The sequence below is a fragment of the Diachasmimorpha longicaudata genome, chromosome 11 (genome assembly GCF_034640455.1).
Source record: "Diachasmimorpha longicaudata isolate KC_UGA_2023 chromosome 11, iyDiaLong2, whole genome shotgun sequence".
NCBI lineage: Eukaryota > Metazoa > Arthropoda > Insecta > Hymenoptera > Braconidae > Diachasmimorpha > Diachasmimorpha longicaudata.
This window is the reverse complement of record NC_087235.1, coordinates 6,267,881-6,289,050: the sequence shown is the minus strand read 5'-3', so window position 1 is coordinate 6,289,050 and position 21,170 is coordinate 6,267,881. Positions and strand designations below refer to the sequence as shown.

The 21,170-nt window shown below is 40.9% G+C and overlaps 1 protein-coding gene across 9 annotated transcripts in view; it reads right to left on the bottom strand.

The window, feature by feature from the left end:
- Positions 1 to 21,170, bottom strand: part of LOC135167471 (protein bric-a-brac 2-like) — a 249,644-nt gene that overhangs the window by 138,125 nt on the left and 90,349 nt on the right. For 8 of the 9 annotated variants that reach the window (XR_010299865.1, XM_064130703.1, XM_064130707.1 and 5 more), the window contains 2 exons: positions 9,153 to 9,289; positions 451 to 1,557 (listed from right to left, as the gene is read on the bottom strand). Coding sequence is in view for 8 of the 9 variants with exons in the window: in XM_064130703.1 (XP_063986773.1) it covers positions 451 to 1,422 (972 nt within the window). In the remaining variant the exon portion in view is untranslated. Of the gene's footprint in view, positions 1 to 450; positions 2,148 to 9,152; positions 9,290 to 21,170 lie in introns of those variants that run through there. The other variant, XM_064130705.1, reaches the window with a different exon arrangement.

Genomic DNA, 21,170 nt, shown 5'->3' with positions numbered 1-21,170 from the left:
TTATATTGAACCCAAGAGGAAGATTCCCACCTTTATATTTAACTTTAAATTCAACAAATAAAATCCACGACTCTATGAAAATTGATGGAGTCAGGTCGGTGAATGATTTATTTTGCTCTTGAGTTCAAGTATAATATTCAATGTGTTCGCATCACATGTTAGAATTGTTCATTCTTGTCTACATGAGGATTTAAATATCGTTTAGCATTATTCCTCTCGCATTAAACACTTCCAGTTACCGACACTGGACAATATATTATTTTTATTTTCCACGGATCGGTACACGCAAGGCCCAAATGGCAAATGCCTCCGACATTCGCCTAATTGGAGTTTGAAAGACAACGAAGATCATGTCTTTCCTCCAATTAACATCATAATTGCTGAACAGTCAGCAAAAAGCATCGAGTCAATTCTAATCTATCTACACATGAAAATTAATTCTTCACTCACCCTTTCCTCCTCCCGAATCATCTCAGCAATCCCCGGCTTAATCTCCAAATCATCGACCGGCGTCGATTGATTGCCAACCGCCTGTTGATGATGTTGTGCTGCAGCAGCCTGCTGTTGTGCCTGTTGGGCCTGATGTTGTGCTGCAACAGCAGCTTGTTGTGCCTGTGCCTGGTGCTGCTGCACCGTCAATCCCTGTACATGCTGTCCAAGATGATTGACACTAGGATGACCACCAGATGTCACGTGGCTAGTCACGTGGTGTCCAACAGAATGAGCGCTCTGGCTTGATGTTGGTGGTGGTGGTAATGGCAATGAGACAGGAAGCTCCTGAAGATTAATTTGCGGTGTTACTGAGATACTTGGGGCTGATGATGGTGAACCAATGGATCTTGGTGTTGATGATGCAACGAGATTGTGTACATCTGGCAATCCAATGACTTCTTGATCATCAATTATGCAGGAATTTTGATCAGGACTATTGACACTTGGTGAACGATCACCAGACACTCTACGACGTTTCTTACGATTTTGTGATCCACTTGCCAATGATGCTATGTTGTCAAGCATACTTGGCCGTGTGACAAGCTCCTGTTCACTATTGACATCCGCTAGTCCCCGAATTTTCAAGCATTCCGCGACTTTCAATAAAGGACCAATCTGCTCTTGGGATACATTTATCTCACCCTTGTACATGAATTCAACAGCTGCTTTCAATTCGGGCCACTTAATGTCCTTCATTATGACAATAGGATGAGTGCATGGATTTTCAAAGAACAGGGCCTGAAAGTACGGTGAACACGCTGACAATACCATCTTGTGTGCTTTCACCGAGTGGCCGTCGCAAGCGAGGGTCACATCAACGAATGACTCACTCTGGAGCAATTGATCGAAGACATTGGTTAAATTTGTCTGATAATTATTCCATCGCAAACAGAACTGCTGGGGTGAACCGGCACCGCTCTGCTGCGTCATCTTGAATTCCTCTGATTCCTCCGTTTTTGCGGCTTTTTAATAACACCCCAAGATGAAAAATTTATTTAGTCTTTCTTACTCAGTTCTCTCACACGATATCCAATCACTTGTTATTCACCACCGCAATTTGTTAATCTGTAAACACAAATTCACAATAATCTCGATGTAGTTTGTGCCACCGTAATTGTCCATAATTGACGATTATTATTTTCAATTGTTTTTAGAATTGTTGTTCATCTAGTCAGATTAAACGTACAGTGTTCGATAGATCGAGTATGAGAATAGCACGTGACATTGTCATCCCACAACACCAATCCAGCACAACACACGAATGAATAATGTTATTTGAAAACAGTTGCACTTGTCTCTGATACGCAATGAAAAATAATAAACAACACCTAAGTCACCTTGGAGTTTATTTAACACCGATTAATACCGTATATGTTTATCGTTTATTCTCTTGTTAATTATTTATTTTTACAGTTGAAACTGATCATTGGAATTATCATCGCGATTATTAACGACTCGCTATCACCCTTGTGTGGTGGAATTCGATTATTACCATGGCCAGGGACTATTCTCGGTGATTTAATAAAAATTACGAATCGCCAATGAAAATAAATGGAATGGAAAAAAGTTTAGTAAACCGAACGCGAGGGCGACGTGTACAGCACCGATGTGCAGCGCGTGACGAGCGCGTCGCGACTGAGAGGTTACCGCGCGCGTGGTTACGCGAGATATCGTTGCTGGAGGGCGATCATAATGCGGTGGGAGAGGGGACGAGGGGATACTAGAGTGGGGGAGCGAGCGCGAAATAAGCCGCGCGCGCGCCTGATAAATGGAGATATGCGAGAGCGACAGAGATGGAGATATGACTGGACGTGAGCGGCCGGTTTCCCCACTTCTACGTGTAAAGCATCGTTGTACAAAACCCGATGAGGGGAAGCCCCGCCTTCCAAAGACACCGCCCCCAGACGCCTATCGCGAACGGCAAGAAATGAATATGTTATTGGAAAAATTGGTTAATTCATCTTCTGCCATTTCGCTTATGTTGAGGGGGGACATTGAGGGTGACCAACGTTTTGGGGGGTTTTTGACATTTTTTTGAAGCTTGTGGGAAGGTTAGGGGGGAGATGGAGTGAGACTACGTTGGGGTTGTGAAATTATTTGCAAAATTTGGGAGGGGCGATGGGAGAAATAAAGAAACACTAGGGTAAAATTAATTTTTTAGTTGAATATCAGATGGATTTGATTAAATTGATTAATGTGCAATTGATACACAGAGAAAAAATGGCATGAAAATTAGACCTCTAGAGGACGAAACGCAGGACAAAATGAACCTCAACCGCTTTTCGCGTCAAGTTTTATTGGAAAAATTCACTTTGAGAGGCTAATGTGTGTAATTTCTCCAGCTCCATCGGAAAAAATTGTGGGCATTTTACACTACTACTACACTTATGCGAATATAATATGATGCCCCCTACCCATCGTATGCAGAAACTCAAATGTTAGTGACGTTATTCAGTCGGGCATGCCTCAACGATAACAGCATTATGTTACGGTTCTGGAGTACAAAGATAGCAACGATAATGAAATTTAAGGTACAAAGAGGCGATCGTAGAGTTTCCCCTCCCAGAATGTTCGGAGGTCGGGTCCACCGACTGGGCGAGGACTCAAAACCATTTTCAACGGACCCACTGTCCCCCCATTCTTCCCTATCTTGTGTCCTCATACCCTCCTTCCTCCAGAACTGGCTATTAGACGAAGACTCCGGGTAATAGAGAATTTCTACATGGTGATTCGATGTACAGGGAAAATTTCAAACGCTGGGCGAAAAGGGGGAGGGAAAGGGGGGAGGGATCAAACGAAGGTTAATACAGAACGAGGAATTAGATTTGAGAATATATTATTAGGATTCTGGCTTGAAAATGGTTTTTAAACTACACAGAGAAATAAAATTGCTACATTTTAGTGCTGCGTAGGGGCAGAATGGGCTAAAAAATGAATAAATCCCATGCCCAAGCCTTTCTTATCAGGGGAATATTGAAATACAAAAATCGAACGGAAATCGTGTGAATATTTCTCAGGCATTTGCATAATTTATCGTTCAATTTTCCTATCCAGCGAGAAAAAAACTTCATGCAAAACTCAAATCCTTAAAAAACATGATTTCCTCCAGAATAGATCAAATATGCGAATCGTCATAAACAATCCAGTACATGCAAATCGTTTGAACCGACCCAATAGTTTTTGAGTTTTTTCCCCCGAAAGCTTTCTCCCTCTCAGTCCCTGTGCTTCGATAAATTTTCATTGGTTTTTGCATTTCATACGAAAATTGCAGTGCACTGAAAATGGTAGGTAACACTGCAACTCAATTGGGGGGATTTCACGGAGGAACTGCAAACTGAAATAGGACCAGCACTTTTTCTCGATTTTCCCACTGTTAGGATGAAAAAATACGGGTGGAAAAGAGGAGAACGGAGTCAAGCCAGTTGGAAAACTAAACTCGTGATTTTTTTTTGTCCCAGATTTTGGTGTGAATCTGCTGGTGCCATACATTGTTGGAAGATTACTCTTGACACTTTCGATGTATTTTACCGAATAAGTTACGTATTTTGTTATTAATGAAGTTTCCGTTTTTTTAATCAAAATTACCGAGGATCCGTCCAAAAGAATTCATATTAATAAATGAAAAAATTGAATTGCAATATATTTCCATTAAAGCTCTCAAATGATTTTCTTCCATTTGAATAAAATATCCGGTCGAGCAATAAACATTTCTATTATGACTGTCATTTGAATAATACGAAGTCATATTATCTCCCTTCGATATGCATATGCGGTGAGTACCAAATTTTCACCGTCAGACGAAGCATCATAAATGATTCCGCTGTTAATTAGTTTAAGCCGTTATAATTGTCGGAGCTTGATTCATTAAATCGTGAATTGGGGGTGAAAGATTTCTATTCTCGTGTGAAGAGTTGACGTTTAAGAAATATGCAAGTGCCTTATCACGTCGCCATTGTCGTTTACATCAGTCATATCTTTTTCTCTCCCATTTCATTAGACAAGTTATTTCAGTGGTAAATCAAATGTAGTAGACGAATTGCAAAATAATCCAAAAATAATTCTTGACGTGTCTCACGAATGCATCAATGCTGCATCGTGATAACTAGGATCAAATTTCCTTGAAATTTCAGCCGAATTTCCAATCCGTTATGAATAACGTACAGTAACGAAGATGAACTTTCATGAAAAAAAACACCGCCCTCCCCCCTCTCTCGCGGCGCCTTTCCCTCCCACAAATTCCAAGACTGGAGTCTATTTCTACCTAAAAACAATGAAAATAATATTTGAAAATGTATATCGAGTCTAGACAGCCATCACAAAAGGGGTAAGCCAGGGGGAGTAAGGAGACTGGAAAACGAGGACGAGACAATTAACAATTCACGAATGGAATTCCGCGATGCTTAAATATTAAATCCTCCCCCGTTACTCTATTTGACTCCGCCATTACGTTTGAATATACTTCCCTCTACCTAAAAATAAAAAAAAAATTCCTCCCCCTCCCCGGCAAATATCATACAAAAAAAAAACTAGAAGAAAAAGCGCGACCCAGTTGACATTTCTTTTATTCGCAGCAATTGGATTTAATTATGAATGATTCTCAAACACAACAATTCCGACGCGCATATACTTGTCTATGTAAAGGCTCATACATATTAACTGAGCGGGGCAGCTGCTAAATTTCGGAAAACGAATACATAATAATAACCCCCTTCAATATTGCGTACAGACATAGAATTTGGACGAAAGTCCTAGTAAACATCAGCTCTTCTAAAATCACATTTTTTTTCATCAAATGAAGGTTCTCACCACCTCCACTCCCCTTCCAACGTCCCATGAACGATAAAACCCTCAAAATAAAAAAATCCGCGATCCACATCTCGTATGTCCCTCCCGAGAAAATCGTTTCATCTCAAAAAATTTCCACAAACAACCCTCATTCAATTCATCCCGAATAAAATAAAATAATGAATCATCCCCAAAACACCAGGGCCTCACACAAACAATTCTGACCTCCATACACTTGACAATATCCATGTATCGAGGAATAGTTATTAGTTCACGGAATTCACATTGCCCAGGGAGATGGTTGGGGTGGGTTAACGTTGCCTACAGGACTACGTCGAAGCCCAGAAACTAGCATAGAGTCCAACCCCCCCCATTCACCCCACCTCCACCCGCCACTTCGAACCGGTAGGCCATGACGAACAATGATATCGGGTATTTGATTTGTAACCGACGACAATACGTACCCGCTTCGCGGTGCAGTGGCGGCTGCACCGCTGTGTTTCTCACTCCAGTTTACCTCTCTGGTCCTCCATATAACTGTTTCGCATACAACCACCCTCTTCCCCCCCCCCTCACCCACCACCTGCCCCCCTTTCTTGTATGTTTCCAATGCAAAAGGGGGAAGAGACTTGCCTTGTGTACACCGGAGTTAACCAGAAACCCAACGGCGGCAACTACAAGGCAGGCGGACCCATGTCGATAGCAGTAGCGGGGGCTAATGCAATGTAGAAACGTTAGACAACCCCCTCCGCCTCCTCCCTATCACACGTACGTACGAGAGAAAGGGATAGACTGGAGGTTATAAACCCCTCTCCCCACCCCCCATGCCGCCCCCTACCACAGCCTCTTGGCTCCTTACTCCCGGTGAGAGGTCTACCCTCTGTCACCCAATCTAACACTCAACCTTCACTCTGTGCAGATCCTCTACAAGGGTATATTCTCTATTCTACGATGCCCCCTCCCCCTGCCCTTAGTCGTTTCCCCCCCCTCCCTCGGTGCCCACCCTACGCTCCTTTTGTTTCTCCACCTCGCTCACGGCTTTTGCATTTAGTATCGCTCTATCGAGCCACCCTATCGGCTGCCGACGATTATGTTACTTGCCTTTAGACGACAGACTAAATTGCCTCTCGAATAGTGGTAATCAGGAAGTGCAGAATTTGGTGGAGAATTGTGTGTTTTACAGGGTTGAAGAGACAACACTGGAGATTGGGAAATGTTACTGAGAAAGAAAATTCATTTTTAGGAATTGTTTGGGAACTTGAGAGAAGTATTGATTCAGATGAATATGGGGTATTGGATTTATAACAATTTTAGAAAAAACTGTAAATACTTATCTGAAGTAAATAAATATTTGACGAGATTTTTTTGGTCTGGGTAAAGTCATTACGTTTTAACTGATGTGTGAAATCAAACATATTTTTATCGCATACGGACATCTTTCACTATCCAAAAATATTTTCAAATGTGGGTGTGACATTCAGACATTCCTTTCTATGCGAAGAGAAATTTTTTATAAGAATTCTAGTACGAGAGGGTCTCGAGGTGAAATTCCGCAAGATTTCTATCTAAATTCTCCTGCACTACCCCCCAATTTTTCTCCACAATATATCTCCCCGTGTATAGAGGGCGAAACATGGGACGAAATGACAATCAACCATTTTTTAGGTCATGTTTTGTTTGAAAAATTAGACTTGAGAGGCTAATTCTCATGATAAACCTACCCTTCGTCTCTCCTTTCCTTCCGAGTATATAATCATTTCTGATAACCTCAAAATTAAGGATAAATTAATTGTGTATTCAGTTGGATCAAACTGGTTGGACTATGTTCCACACCTCTATATTCTATTGCCTAGGGTCCGCACTCCGTATACACAATTTCGTCAGGCAGACTGGGGGGTCTGCGAGGGTGGCCAAAGGAGGCGGGAGGGACGGGGTCATCGAGGGGTTGATATACGTGGCCGTGATTGATATTTAGGCGCGCCACTTAACACTTAAGAGGATTAACGTCCACGTGGGGCTACAAGGATACGAAGGGGGTGGGTTTGTGGGTAGATGTGCTGTGGCCACGAACGAGACAACGAGTGAAGAGGTCCGAGAAGGAGGGTGGACGAGTGGTGGATCGGGATGACGATGTAGCCAGGGTGTTGGCAATACACCTTCATCCACTCACCCTCATTTTACTCACCTACCACCCACCCCCACCGCAGCCCACTGGTGTGCACACCCCTTGATTCTGTCTTGCTTGCTGACACTAACCAAAATCTCGCAGTTTCCCCTCTTGTGTGACCAGTGGATGAGGACACGGAACGAGAGGACACTCTCTCTAGCTCTTGGCAGCACTCGGAGCCCCTCTCCGTCGTTAGCTGCGACACCGAGCCCCATGGTATCTGGCGTTCAGGGGGATAGAACCGTCCCCTGCTCCTCCTCCTCACCCCCCCATCGCCCCTTTCCACGAACTTGCAAGCCTATATCCGAGAAACACGGTAGAACGCCCAAGCTCTGATTACAGTTAGTACAGTCTGCTGGTCTAAACCCCCATATAACGCGTCACACGTCTATCTCGGACACTGAGGCTTTATATGAGAGAGAAGCTTGATTGAATTTCTCATCGGTAAATCATGAAACCGAAATGATAACTCAGGGAAATTGGAATTTTTAATTTTTACAATTGGCTCGATGATCCTCAGGGGTTCATTCGTAATTATTGGGGCATTGAGTGATTGAGGTGATGGATGGGAATTTTATTTAATTTTCAAGAACATAATCAACAATTTTTTATACCCAACTGGGTAGTTGCTGAATAAAAGATGGTTGAGATAGAAATTAAATGGTCGGATAACTCAGGGGAAACAGCTGTCAAAGGCAGTCATAAGTCCTACGAGACAGGGACTAATCCATCAACCCAATTGAAAATAATATATATATTAATAGGAATAAATTAATGTATCGCACATTTCGTGGGCGACTGAGTTAATTCACTAACCGAGGCAAATTTAATTCGCACGACTTAACGCGTGACGAAATCGCTCCGTCACTCGTCAGTATATATGGCCCGCGAGTAGGTCATAACTATTTAAATCCCGATGCAAGAGAGTCAGCCCATCCCAACCTTTCCTCCCAACCCCTTCTCCCTTTCAGTTATACGCTAGATCGGACAAATTGTTGTATTAGTCACACCGAGTTTGTATTAATAAGTCCTCGCCTAGACGCCATTGTTAGAGATTCCAACAATGTGCCCTGTCTGTGTATATATATATATATATATATATGTGTGTGTATCCGACATATAATAAATACTTGAGGTCATGTTATGAATCATAGGGGATATATAATACACCGCACACAACGGAAAATTGTCCCCAGGAAAATTGATGATTCTGAAAAACTCCTTACGCCTCCACTTTGCAAATCTCAATTTTTTTTCTCTCTCATCCATTCAAATAGTTTTTGTATCGCAATTTCAGTTGAAAAATTTCACCCCCGAAAAGTTATGTCCAACCCTCTGAATCAATCTATCCAACTTTTCCACTCTGCCCGCACTCCATCAAACCACTGTACGAAAAATAGAAAAAATCCGCGAAGAAAATGTAAAATTTACCTGCAAGGTGTGTTGTTTCAGTATTTTGTATTCCAGTCTCGTGAAGTTTTTTCGATTATCGATAATAAAATCTGGGGGTAAAATTGTGCAATCAGTCTTCTACGGAAACGTATGAATACATAAAATGTTGTAAAATAGAGAGAGAACAACAACGAATAAAAAGAGTTCAAATTTTATGGAATTTTCAACTAATTAAAAATACCTGAATATATTCATCTGAATGTTCACGACTGATCACAAAATTACCCACCAAGTAAATCATATAAATTTCTCTTACCTTATGAGATCCAGCTCACCGTTGTGCCACATGCCGCGGGTCCTTGACCATTGTCTTCACCAAAACCCATCACAAAACCTCCATTCCACCCACAACATCAAAGAGGTCCCTCTGTCATCGGTTTAGCGACGAAAAATCTGAAACAAAAAAAAAAATAGAAGATAAAGTCTTAGCTCTCGACCACTTCACATATTTCCAAGTTAAATAATCAATCAATTCTTGTTACAAAAAAATTTCCTTCGTCCCAAAGCGAGAGTAATAAAAAATATGAACCACCCCATAACCTCTCAATTTGAATCATAATCCGGTTCATCCGAATGAAAATACCTCCAACTGATTGGTTCTGAAAATCATCCAATAATTAATTTCACTTCCCCCAACCACCAGAAAAAAAACCAAGACGTCTTCACCCAAGAAAGAGTATAATACACCAGGAATACCTCCTAAAATCAATCTGAAACCCTCTCAGAAACTTGACTCCCCCATCCCCCTCCAGAAATAAGTTAGTAATAATATTTTCACAATATCTCTCCCCGGATTGGATGTTATTTCATTATATTTTATTGCCTCTCCTCACCTATCATCGTTCTGCATAAGGAGGAGAAAGATATCCTCACGATTGGTGGGGATGGTAAAGTGACGGGGAAGGGGCGAATGAAATGGAACGAGTTGCAAGCCTCGCTTTATCATCGCGCAACCTCCCATATACCATTGAGGAAATTTACTCGGGTGAACTCATTATTGGGTAGGTTTATTCTGCGCTAACCGTGCCTCGCTAAATTCATCGCATACTTCTTGACGTAGAAATAGCGAAGAAAATATTCTTCAGCTTGAGTGAATATAAAACGAATGGGAATGAGGGAGGGGATGAGTCGATCTGCAATTGAAAAAATAATCACAGTGTCTGAACGTTCATAATGTGGGGGGAAAAAAAAACGAGGGGTAAAAGGAGAAAAGTGGAAAATGATATAAAAATCTTTTCTCGTTTTCTTTGGTGGGTAGTTTGGACTTGTGGAGGCCATAGTTCACGCTTTGCTTCGGCCTCTGTTGGAGTCAATGGTCGGGAATATGAGTGCAAGCGTGAACGCGTTATACGAGATACTTTTTTTTTTCCTCCCCGATTCTTTATACATTTTTTTATTATTCCGGGGCATTTCGACCGCCCCAACGACGGCTGTAAACAACATTATTGGGTTTGTATGGACCATACCGGGACAAAAAGCATTTTATTCGCATTCTTTTTAGTATTTCGTTTGATGCAGAAAGTCTTATTTGCAGGGGTGAAAGGTTTTGGGGGTGAATTGAATAATATTCGATGGTTTGCAGGATGAACGCAGCATCCGGGGTCGTTAAACATTATATTTTGGATTTTTCGACTGATTATTTAAATTAGAATTCCCGAGAATTTTCGACAATTTTTTACTACCAGTAAAAATGACAAGTCAACTGTCCATGAAATTTCCATTTTTCCATACCAATGTGTCACTTGTTGAAAATTGTTCTCGATAGATGAATGGCTAGAGTGAGAGAGAGAGAGGAGAACAAAAGGGAGATGGAGATACCGAGAAATGAGTAAAAAGCGAGAGAACCTAACCCCTGAAGAAAGACAACTAACCTAGATTGGAGGAGGTGGAGGGGGTGGAGGGATGCTAGGAGTGGATGGAGAAGAAATACAGAACGTCTGGACGGTCGGCGTAACAATCCTATCTCGTCGTGTAAATCTTGAGCTCGTAACGAAGCGGCAAATCGAAACTAAACGGGGCGGACCCCCGTGAATGGGAGATCGGAAAATAACGTTACGCCGATGCCTCGACGCCACTTCCGGCTTCCTTCTTTCTCCGTGCTCGTATAACAGAGAGCGACTACACCTAAACACTGAGTATCGTTATCTATATATTTAACAAACTCATCACGTCAAGACCCAGTCTCTGAAAGGAAGAGGCTATTGATTTTTTTCTAAAGACATTAGTGACTTGAAAGGAAAATTTTTAACGGAGAATAACAATTAATTGGAGGTAACGATGAGTGATGATGCACTTTAACAAAACGATATGTTAATTTTCATCGGAAATTCCTCTCAGAGTAAGTGTCTGAATATGTTGAGTGATTTTTGAAATTCAAATCGATTTTTATTTCCGTCAGAGCTCTGCTTTTGTCACGACGATAATCGATAAAACCCACCCTTGCGATTTTTTTAATTGTCACAAAGATTTCCTCCCATCAAATTCAACAATCAGACTGCAATAAACTACTGGATAAATTTTTCATTTCCGCGTTTCCCTCCCTCACTAAGAAATTTTGAAAATAATTCATACCTCCAGGGCTAATACCCCAATTAACCTAAATTCAAATAGTCTCCATGTAAATTTATTAATTGATAAATTTTCAATTAAATTTTTCGCCAACTTTTTCATTCTCTCGAATTGCTAATACCATGTTATTCATAACTGTCTATCCGTGAATTTCCGCCCGAGCGTCTTCATTTCATTGCATTATTCATAAGCGAGGAAAAGAAAAATAAAAGTTGAATAGTGGCGAAGGTGGGTACAGGGATGAGGGTAGCCAGTGGTGAGGAGGGAAGGGAGAAGAGCCCGAAAGAAGTAAAGTACAAAAAAAAAGTGGGAAAAAATGACAGGAAGCGACACGCGAATAACCCACGTCAATAAAAATGTTTTCTCTAATTATTTACGAGCCAAAGAATTCGTTTACTCATTAAATCCATCCCCCCAGTATATAGAGAAAAATACCTCATCAGGTATCGTGCCGAGTACTATCTCGTACACATATGAGAGCCCAGTGAAACCCGCCAACAGCAGGAAACGAGTTGATACCGATCTTTCTCCTATCTCACCAATGTTGGAAGTATAATATAAATTCTAGGCATAAGGACGAGAGCCCAAGTGTAGATGGATGTATTATTTTAAATAAATCATACCATTATTTGCATTGTTCTCCCCAGATTGACTGCACAATGAAATAACAAAATATCGTGACTCCAAGATAAACCGATTTATGAAGCCGATCTACGACGATTATTTCGCGTATTTTGAATGGAAAATTTACTCGCAACTAGCAATTTTATCATTCCCTGTAATTTTGACAAGCCTCCTCCGTTGTCACATGAATTCAACATGACAAACTATTATTTAAAATATATTACGTAAGCATCAGTATCGTAGCCGTAACAGTCGCACGTCAATTCATTGCATATTATTCATGCGTATATATACATTGGCAAAAGCATCGCATTGACAAACACGTGAGAATTAGAAATTTGTTACGTACGTGTATTCCGTGTGCGCTACAAATCATTGTAATATTTTAATGTTAAGGTAATTCGAGTCCAATGTTGGCCGTGTATTCTGAAATTTATTCAATAAATACGTAACGATGTGTTAAAATTTTTTAATAATTTTTTTCTCCCCCTCCCTCCCACCCCGAAGTCGATCTGTAGAAAAAACGGATTTTCGTAACAAGACAAAGGCTATTGCTAGTCAGAAAAAACAAACGTCGAATCAAGATATATGGAATTGATTCGGTTGGAGTGTTACGAATGTACAGACGACAAAACACGTATTACGTATAAGCGAAGTCCGCGCTAGAGATCAATACACATAATAGAGCGTATCTATAGCAGAGTGGCTGCAACCCGTGCTCATTTACTTAATTGTGTTCTATACGGGCGGGTACGCTTGCATATATAGATATAACAGGCAAAAGTGTGGGATACTCAAAATGTATACGTGTGTGCCAGCCTCTCTGTGGCCGCAGAGCCCCTTTTACCAAGTCAACCCCTCCTCTATACCTCGCTATTTGCTTCTCCCTTTCTCTCTACCCTTTTGCTTAATATGTTCGGCCGCGCGCATCAGAGACTCACGATCACTCGTGGGGGATCGATTGCACATAAGGCTCTGAATTGTTTCTGCGTGGAGAGAATTTTTTGATAAAAATTATCCAGCCATTCCATAAAAATTAATACACAACGATAAATCTTTGGCGCAGAATAAATTGTACACGTCGCAGCACAATAATTTTTATTAAATATTTCATCGACTTTTTTACAGAAAATGAAACTTTCAAAAACAAAAGTCACATAATTTGCGGTAACAATTACAATTTTGATGAGGATTCCCAATCAACATCGTCAGTCTCTCAATTAAAAATTATAAACATTAAACCTCATCACAATTTTAACCCGAATCTAATATCGAACTCAATAATTGCACTTCATTAATTGTACCCATTAACGACAATAGCGTGCCAGCATTATTATTTATTACAACACGATGCATTGTGAACAGTGCCTAGGAAACTAGAATACCTCATGCACAATGCATCCTCCAAACTATTGAATTCCATCATTTTGAAATTTAATACCGGTTTAGTTGATTCTAATTAATTAAACCGTCTACAGTGTCATTACGTTCAATTGAATCCTCAATAATAGATATTTCACTCTCATAAACAATTAACGGTACCAGACAAATCCTCCAGTCGACTCATTAGACAATACAACAAAAAAAAAAGTATTCTCCCACCACGACACCCCATGGACTGATAAAAACATTTCGCAAGTGGTATTGAATCGAGCCGAATAACAAAATGTCGACCGCAATTATGCTGTAATTAACCTGGTAACATAGGAAATCCAGTGGCATGCCCAGGCGTCAGTGGTACAGGTGGTTGAAGAGTGGGAGGGGGGGAGGGGATTTTTGTATTTAGCGGTTACCACAGCCAGATCTATGTCCCACCCCCTGCGCCCGCCGGCCCTTCGACGTTTACATGTTTACACGCACCCGAGTGGCTGCATTATGCATGTTTGCGGTAGCAGAAGAGAATTCAAACTCTCTCGTTCCACCCCCATCCACCCCCCCTCTCCATATTTTATATTTTGGATAAAGAATAATAAAAAAAAAACCCCTTCACAATACTGCAAATTCCGCTTCCAAATTGATTCACAAATATCTGACAAGGGATGTATATGGTTAGCAAAATTCTCCCGCTCCGAATAGGCGAATTTTGCATTGCGAGAGGGTGGCTGGAGGTGATGATGATGATAGAGAGAGAGGGACACATGGTATGGGAGTTTGGCTTGCGGAGAATTCGAGTAAATTGGAGCTAGGTCGTCGTAGCCTGGCTGTACAGGGGCGGAGGAGGGAATGAGCTCGATCCACCCCCTTCCTCTCCCCGTACAATTTTGGAGGTATGGAATTGGTCGGGTGATGATCGTGAAGCAGGATAGCAGCTCGCAACTTTGGAGGATGAACGTCAAATCAAAATGCACAATCCTGGCAAATCATTTCGAATATTTCATAATGGGCGCGAAATATCATTACCTGGTGGCGGCGTGTGGCAATCCCGTAGGGAAGGATGGAAGGGGTGAGTCCCTGTGATGTTGATGGGAGTGAGAGAATAGTGGATAAAGGACAGACATCATGTATAACATTCATTTGAATCTGAACGAGTGAGTGAATGCGCATCACGACGCATCGACTCACACAGGTATGAAAACTGTGGACATGCATGTCAGTAGATGGAAAGAGAGGGGGATGAAGAGAGGGTAGAAAACAGAGGACGTTGAATTACGTTGGAGGTAACGAGTTTAGCTGGTGGAATCGGGTTGCACCGTGAGAGCGATCCCCCAGTATAACTCGAATAAAATGTACCAATAATTTACGTATTCGATCGCTCGAGGATTTACCAGTGCATCACGAATTGGCACTCGGGAATTGACTTCAAAACTTTTGCGATTTGGCGATTCACCTCCCTCTACCAGCCGTCGACGAACATTGATGACAATAACGCTGGGATTGTTTTGCGCATACCAATTGGTGGTGTAACATGTCCCATGATAAATTTCACACGAAATAACATTAACCCAAAAAAAAAAAAAAACCAAATGAGTATAATGCCAATTCAGAGAGGATCATCAATGCGCGGGGAGGGTGAGAGAGAGAGAGAGAGAGAGAGAGAGAGAGAGAGACAGAGAAGGCAGAATTTATTCTATAAAAATTTCAAGGACACGTACAAGAATTTCCACAGATAGATGTTATGGTAATGTTTGCCTGAATGATTTCAGAAAAAATTTCGAAATGTCTCCCCCCCGTGGAATAGCTAAATCAAATGCCGTGGAATATGAAATGTGTCTAATCCAGAAGCACGTGTCTCAAATTTTCTAATCGGTAGAATTCTGATCCACACCCGTAGGCGTTAATACCAGTGGTCAAATCCAGCGCGACTGTTCGCGGTAAGGGTTTGGCTCGAATCAATGCATGCGCATCCAACTATGCCAGGAGTATGGATGAAGTTGGTGATATCTAAAGGGGTGCAAGGGGTACGATGCAAACCCCCTCAACCCTAAACCAAACTATATATCTCTCTTTGCCCAGTGGAAAATCCTAGCATCCGCACCACCTACCTATCCTACCACCACATTGGAAAGTCCTCTGAACATCGTCATCATCAAATGTTCCCTCTCTCTCTCAAAATCACCAACGCACACACATATGATCCATCGAATGTGAATACCAAAATTACCACTACACCGTTGTACCCGTTTCATCGATATATTGCACACGGAAAAGCATAGTCATCATCAGAAATGGGAATCATTCACCAATACATCGGGAATGGCCATCGAAGACAACGAAATACAGTGTCTACACCACTGTAACCTACACGTACATGAAAATTTCTGACGTCTCTTTCCGTTCCCCGCACCACCCCGACATAGGTCCCCTCTCTCTCTCTCTCCCTCTTGCGTTCAACACAAACAAATGAAATACTCGAGATCCAAGTATATACCTTGACAACACGTGTACAGGTATTAGTGAGGACGTACATGTGCAATAAACATGCGTAGGTGAGAGTCAGTAGTATAATACTGCAACATGCGAATACCAAAGCCAACACCAATGAAACACAGTTCTCCAGCGTTGGCCTCTGCCTCTGGCCAGAGATATCGTTAGCATGCCTTGCTAATCACGGACTCGATAATAATACCGTGATTGATAGGACGAACCTCGGCAACGTCCCTTTCTCCCCTCCCCCTGCCACCCCTTCTACCCAGCCACCAACCCCCGTTTTCCGTATACCAGGACTCGGTAATGCCCCCTACAGACTTGAACACTCTATCCTCGTCGCTCTTTACCACCACCCGAGCCCTCATCTCCACCTCACCCCCAGCATTGATAACGTATATGGATGTATATCTACCCTGGTGGATTCTCCCTTCGGCTCTTCAGTGGCATCGAGGTAACGTTTTCACCCCCATCGTTTTCCTGTTCTGGATCGTGACTCTCAATCTACCTCTTGATTTCATGGCCTTCTACTTTCACCAAATGCAATTGTTCTCGTTCCTCAACGCATGCGATGAATATGTTCCAGCGAAATGATGGTCAGGTATAATGTTAAATAATTTTTTTTTATGTATATAACCATCGTTTGGGCCCGTTACTGAACAAAGGGATAAATATTCAGTAAAAAAATTACGCAATAATTCGCTGAATGACGGCGAAGAAGAGAAGAACTGTGAAACGTTCAGCGAAGAAGGTGCACCACAGCCACAGTAATTTATTCCGGAAATGTAAAATATCACAAAAAAATTTCGACCGATGATGTCTACAAGACAAAAAATTCCTGAACGTTTAACGATTTTTAAGAAGTTGGAAAGTTATTGCTGATGTTTCCCTCGAAAATATTTTCAATCGCCTCTCGAAATTTGGATGGAGCAAAACAACTTGCAATTTTACTATTAATTTTTCATGAGAATGTTTGAATTGTACGTAATAAATGATTCATCGATTTCGAATGACTCCTCCATTGGAACAACACAACATATTCATCATATTCATTGATTCCAAGTAAACGGTTATTAGATGTTAATAAAATCGTTTCTTGCGTCGTCTAAGAAATGATTTTCAACACCTTTTTATTTGTAAACTAAAAATACTTGTCCTTGGCGAGGTGTATCCACTGAAATTATCGATGAAACTTCGCTGTGTTAAAGTATTCTTCATTCATCTAACGGTGTACAACTAAATAAGATGCGTAATTAGCGGATCTGCAATGGCCTAGCGTCATGTATCCAATAAAAATAAGCGAACCGTACAGAAATCTACCATTGTTTTTCGCACGTGGTGCAAAACTACATGACTTCCGAAGAGCCTTTTTCAAGCGGTCAAAACGATAGACGTCTAGGGGTCAGGATAACGCCACCCATTATCTCCATTATTTTTTTTTCTTCTCCCCCCTGTACACTCTCAGTGATTGCGTATTGGTATGTGTAACACAGTTAGGTTGGCTGGTGTAGTGCAGGGCATAGGATAGAATCGAGGCAAGAGCTATGCCGGCTATGATACCATTAGCATCGGTGATTAATGTATGCTGCGACGGGGTTCTATGGTGCACTAGAGGCATAACCCTCCACTATATACCGTACACCTCTCCCTACACCCGGTGATTGACTGACGTTCGTTGTATCCGTGGATGAGGATTGTAAAAAAATGTGGGAAAAGAGTAGTAGCGAGTCGGGGTATCAAATGTTCGTAACCTTGTTATACGTGTTTCGGGGTGATCGGTAATTCAATGTCTTCTTCTGGATGGGAGACATGTCTGATCGTTGATGAATCATTATTTAAAGTCTCGGTGGTCAGTTCACCCCCGAAGCAGTTGAATATTCCAAATATTCTGGGTCAAAGCAGAAACATTAGATAATTTACTCTTTCAAGATTTTACGGACATTTATCACTTCCACAATTTTAATTGATTCCGAAGCAGTTTAGTACTTCAGTATCTTTTCTTGGATGGAGAAGGTACTCTTGCGATGACAGATCGTTTTGGAATGTCGTGATTGGCGGCATAAATCCTAGAAAATTATATTCTAACGTTTGAGCTTAAAAACCCCTTCGCCAACGCTACCCACAAGCTCATTAATTCCTCTCCGTTCGATTGCACAGCACTCTCCATCAGCTTAATATATCATATTGATTTTCGAAGCGTAAATGCTTCAGAAAGCGTATCCATGGACAATACTCCTAAGCAATACCCTCTAACACAAACTTGAAGGGAAGTTTATCCAAATCCATTCATCTATGATCAAATAGCATCTATTCGACTGCTCGGACTGTGGATTCCATGGATTAGAATCGCTCTCCACCTTTCAGCAGCACACATTAACACACGAAAACATATTCCCACTGACGTTAATCACGAATTCTGATGTGAATATAATGGATTATCGATACAACAGAGAATCATGATTAGAATATATTTTTAACCAATCACTGTGTATTGATATAATGGATTTTCATATTGAATGAAAATTGAATTGAGTTTATCGGTTGTAACTCGAATTCAACTCGGTAACTCGGAGGCAAATCGAATTCAATGGCACTGAAATACTCTCTATTGAATTTCCTATTCTCCCACTATGGGGTACAAGAAAGAACGAATGATACAGTAAAAGCAAACAGCATCCGCGGATAACTGCGAAAGGCGGGGGGATATCGTTGATGAAGGGGATATTTAGGCATTGCCGACTTTGACTTAACACCCTTGATGAATATTCCAGGAGGAAGGACACTCCTGATACCCAACAAATCGAATAAAATGCCGAAAACCCCATGGAAAGTTTCCCCAGGACAACAGTAAACAATCATTACTAGTCTGATTATTCATACATTCAAATTAATTATTGATAAATCGATAGTCCAACTTGCAACAAGCTTGAAATTGTGCGTTGTCAGTGCAGGAGATATAGTTCAACAAATTGAAATGATTTTGCGAATTGAATATAATAGAACATTGGCCTGTTAATTAAGCGAGATAATATATATACCATTATATAGTCTGCGCTGCGATCCATAAAAATGTCGGTTGTACTGAGTGACGGCCGGAAACGTCCGAGATGGACAAGGCCAATTGTTTATATTACCACGGTACATAACAATGGCAATCCTGAGGATTACCAAGCGGTATCATATGGTACACAGGGCAAACTAATGCCAACACGAGACTTCGTCCTCTGTATCTACTCTTTCCAGGAATTCGACCATACCGTTTGATATGGTAATTCTGACATTTACCTCTTCGTTTTCCTCCCTTCTTTCAGTGTTTCCTTTTTGCTTTTTGCAGTTTTTTTAAACAATTTTCTTCCCTCTTCAACCCACACTCAACCCTTCTTTCTCGCTCTCTCTCTCGTTCATTTTTATTCACGCTCGCATAGCTCAAGCCACGCGTGTGCGCAACTCCGTGTACAAGTATATGTTTGCTCTATGTACGTGCTTGAACGCACGTGAGTCAGGTGCACCCTGTGTGTATTCAACTCACTCTCACTCTCTCCCTCTCTTTCCTCGTGATTTCCCCTTCACCCTAAAGACCAAACATCATTCATTAATCCAGCAATTGTATCAAATACAATCGCCGGATTGATTGTGATTTATGAATAATCGAGTTACCTCTGACGAAAGCGTTCTTTCTCTCCTGTTCCATGGAACTGTGATTAAATTCCGCAATGTATAGCATTTGAGTTTAATTGTGAGATGTAATTAGATCAATTGAAATATAAAATTTACTTCAGGTTCATCCAATATTGTCAGCTAATTGAATAAATGAGTGAGGACAGGAGGAGAAATTTTCGATAGAAATTAACCTACGATTAATTATTTTAATCCTGAAACTCGTCTATAATTATGGCTGTCATATCTTTGACACATTCTTCATAGTCTCATCTCTGAAATTATTAGGAAATTGGAAGTGTGAACGAGTGAAAAGTCCTTTTCAAGAGATGAAAATTTCCTCTATTAGATTTAATTTGATTAAAATCATGAAATAACTATTCACCTTGGAGCGATGAGATTACCATAAATAAATTCCCTCTGGAATTACATCTGAAACATATTTTTTCATTCTCCCAGTTTCCAATTGCTGGTTATTTATTTAACTCCAGCCTAGTATAATTATAAAAGCCATTCCGCTAACGCACGTTTAATAATTCTACCATCGAAAATTATTATCCAATTGGCCAAGTGAATAAGTAAATACCATCTTCTTAAAATATTGAATAGGTAATTGAAGTCGCTGATACTGCACGTTGTCGAAATTATTCCCCTCAATTTTCCCTAAATGTGATTAAAATTACTAGATAACTATTCACCTAGGACAGGAGAAATTAACAAACTTATTTAAGTTTCAAAATAGACACGACCATAAATAACTTCATCCTCTCATTACATCTGAAACTCTTATATTTCTACGTTCTCCAAGTTTCCCATTTCGGATTATTTATACGAACGCAGTCTCGTGTAATTACAAAAGCCATTTCGCTAACACATGCTTCATATTGTTGTTTCTTGTGAATATTCGGAATAAATTCGTGAAAATGCTGGGCGAGAGAGACGGTAAATTACGCGTGAAAACAGAGGGCAAGGCGTTTTCACCATAGTTGAAAACCCAACACACCGACAGAGAGGAGAGGAGTGAGAGGGAGACTGGGCTACAAAGCAACGTTGGCCATTAAGTATTTATTAACTTTACAAATTTATAGGCACCTTCTGGGCGCCGCCACTGTATAGCCTTCACCCTCTACCCCCTCAACCGGGCTCTCTTGCTCTCTTCACCCACCACCCACTCACCCGTGCTAGCGACGTTCAAGTTCCTACATTGCCGCTGCCGACGCTGGTATTAAAATGAATTATTTAATATTAAACTTGGTAATTTTTAACCGTATTATATCAGAAATTATTTAGAGGGTATTCCCGGTGTACTCTGCCGCCTCATACCTATCGCATATATATATCTATATATCTATATATTATATCTATATATGCGGTATTATGTATGCGTATATATATATGGCATAGTCGTAGATATTTTAAATCCCCTTCTGAAGGAACCCGGAGAAAAGTCAAAAGTGCAATTTACTTAACGAAAAAGCACGAAACAACTATTTCCGAACTTCTATGCTTGCATATTCAAACTGCCGAATGCTTGAACATATTACGCAAGAGGTTATGTTAT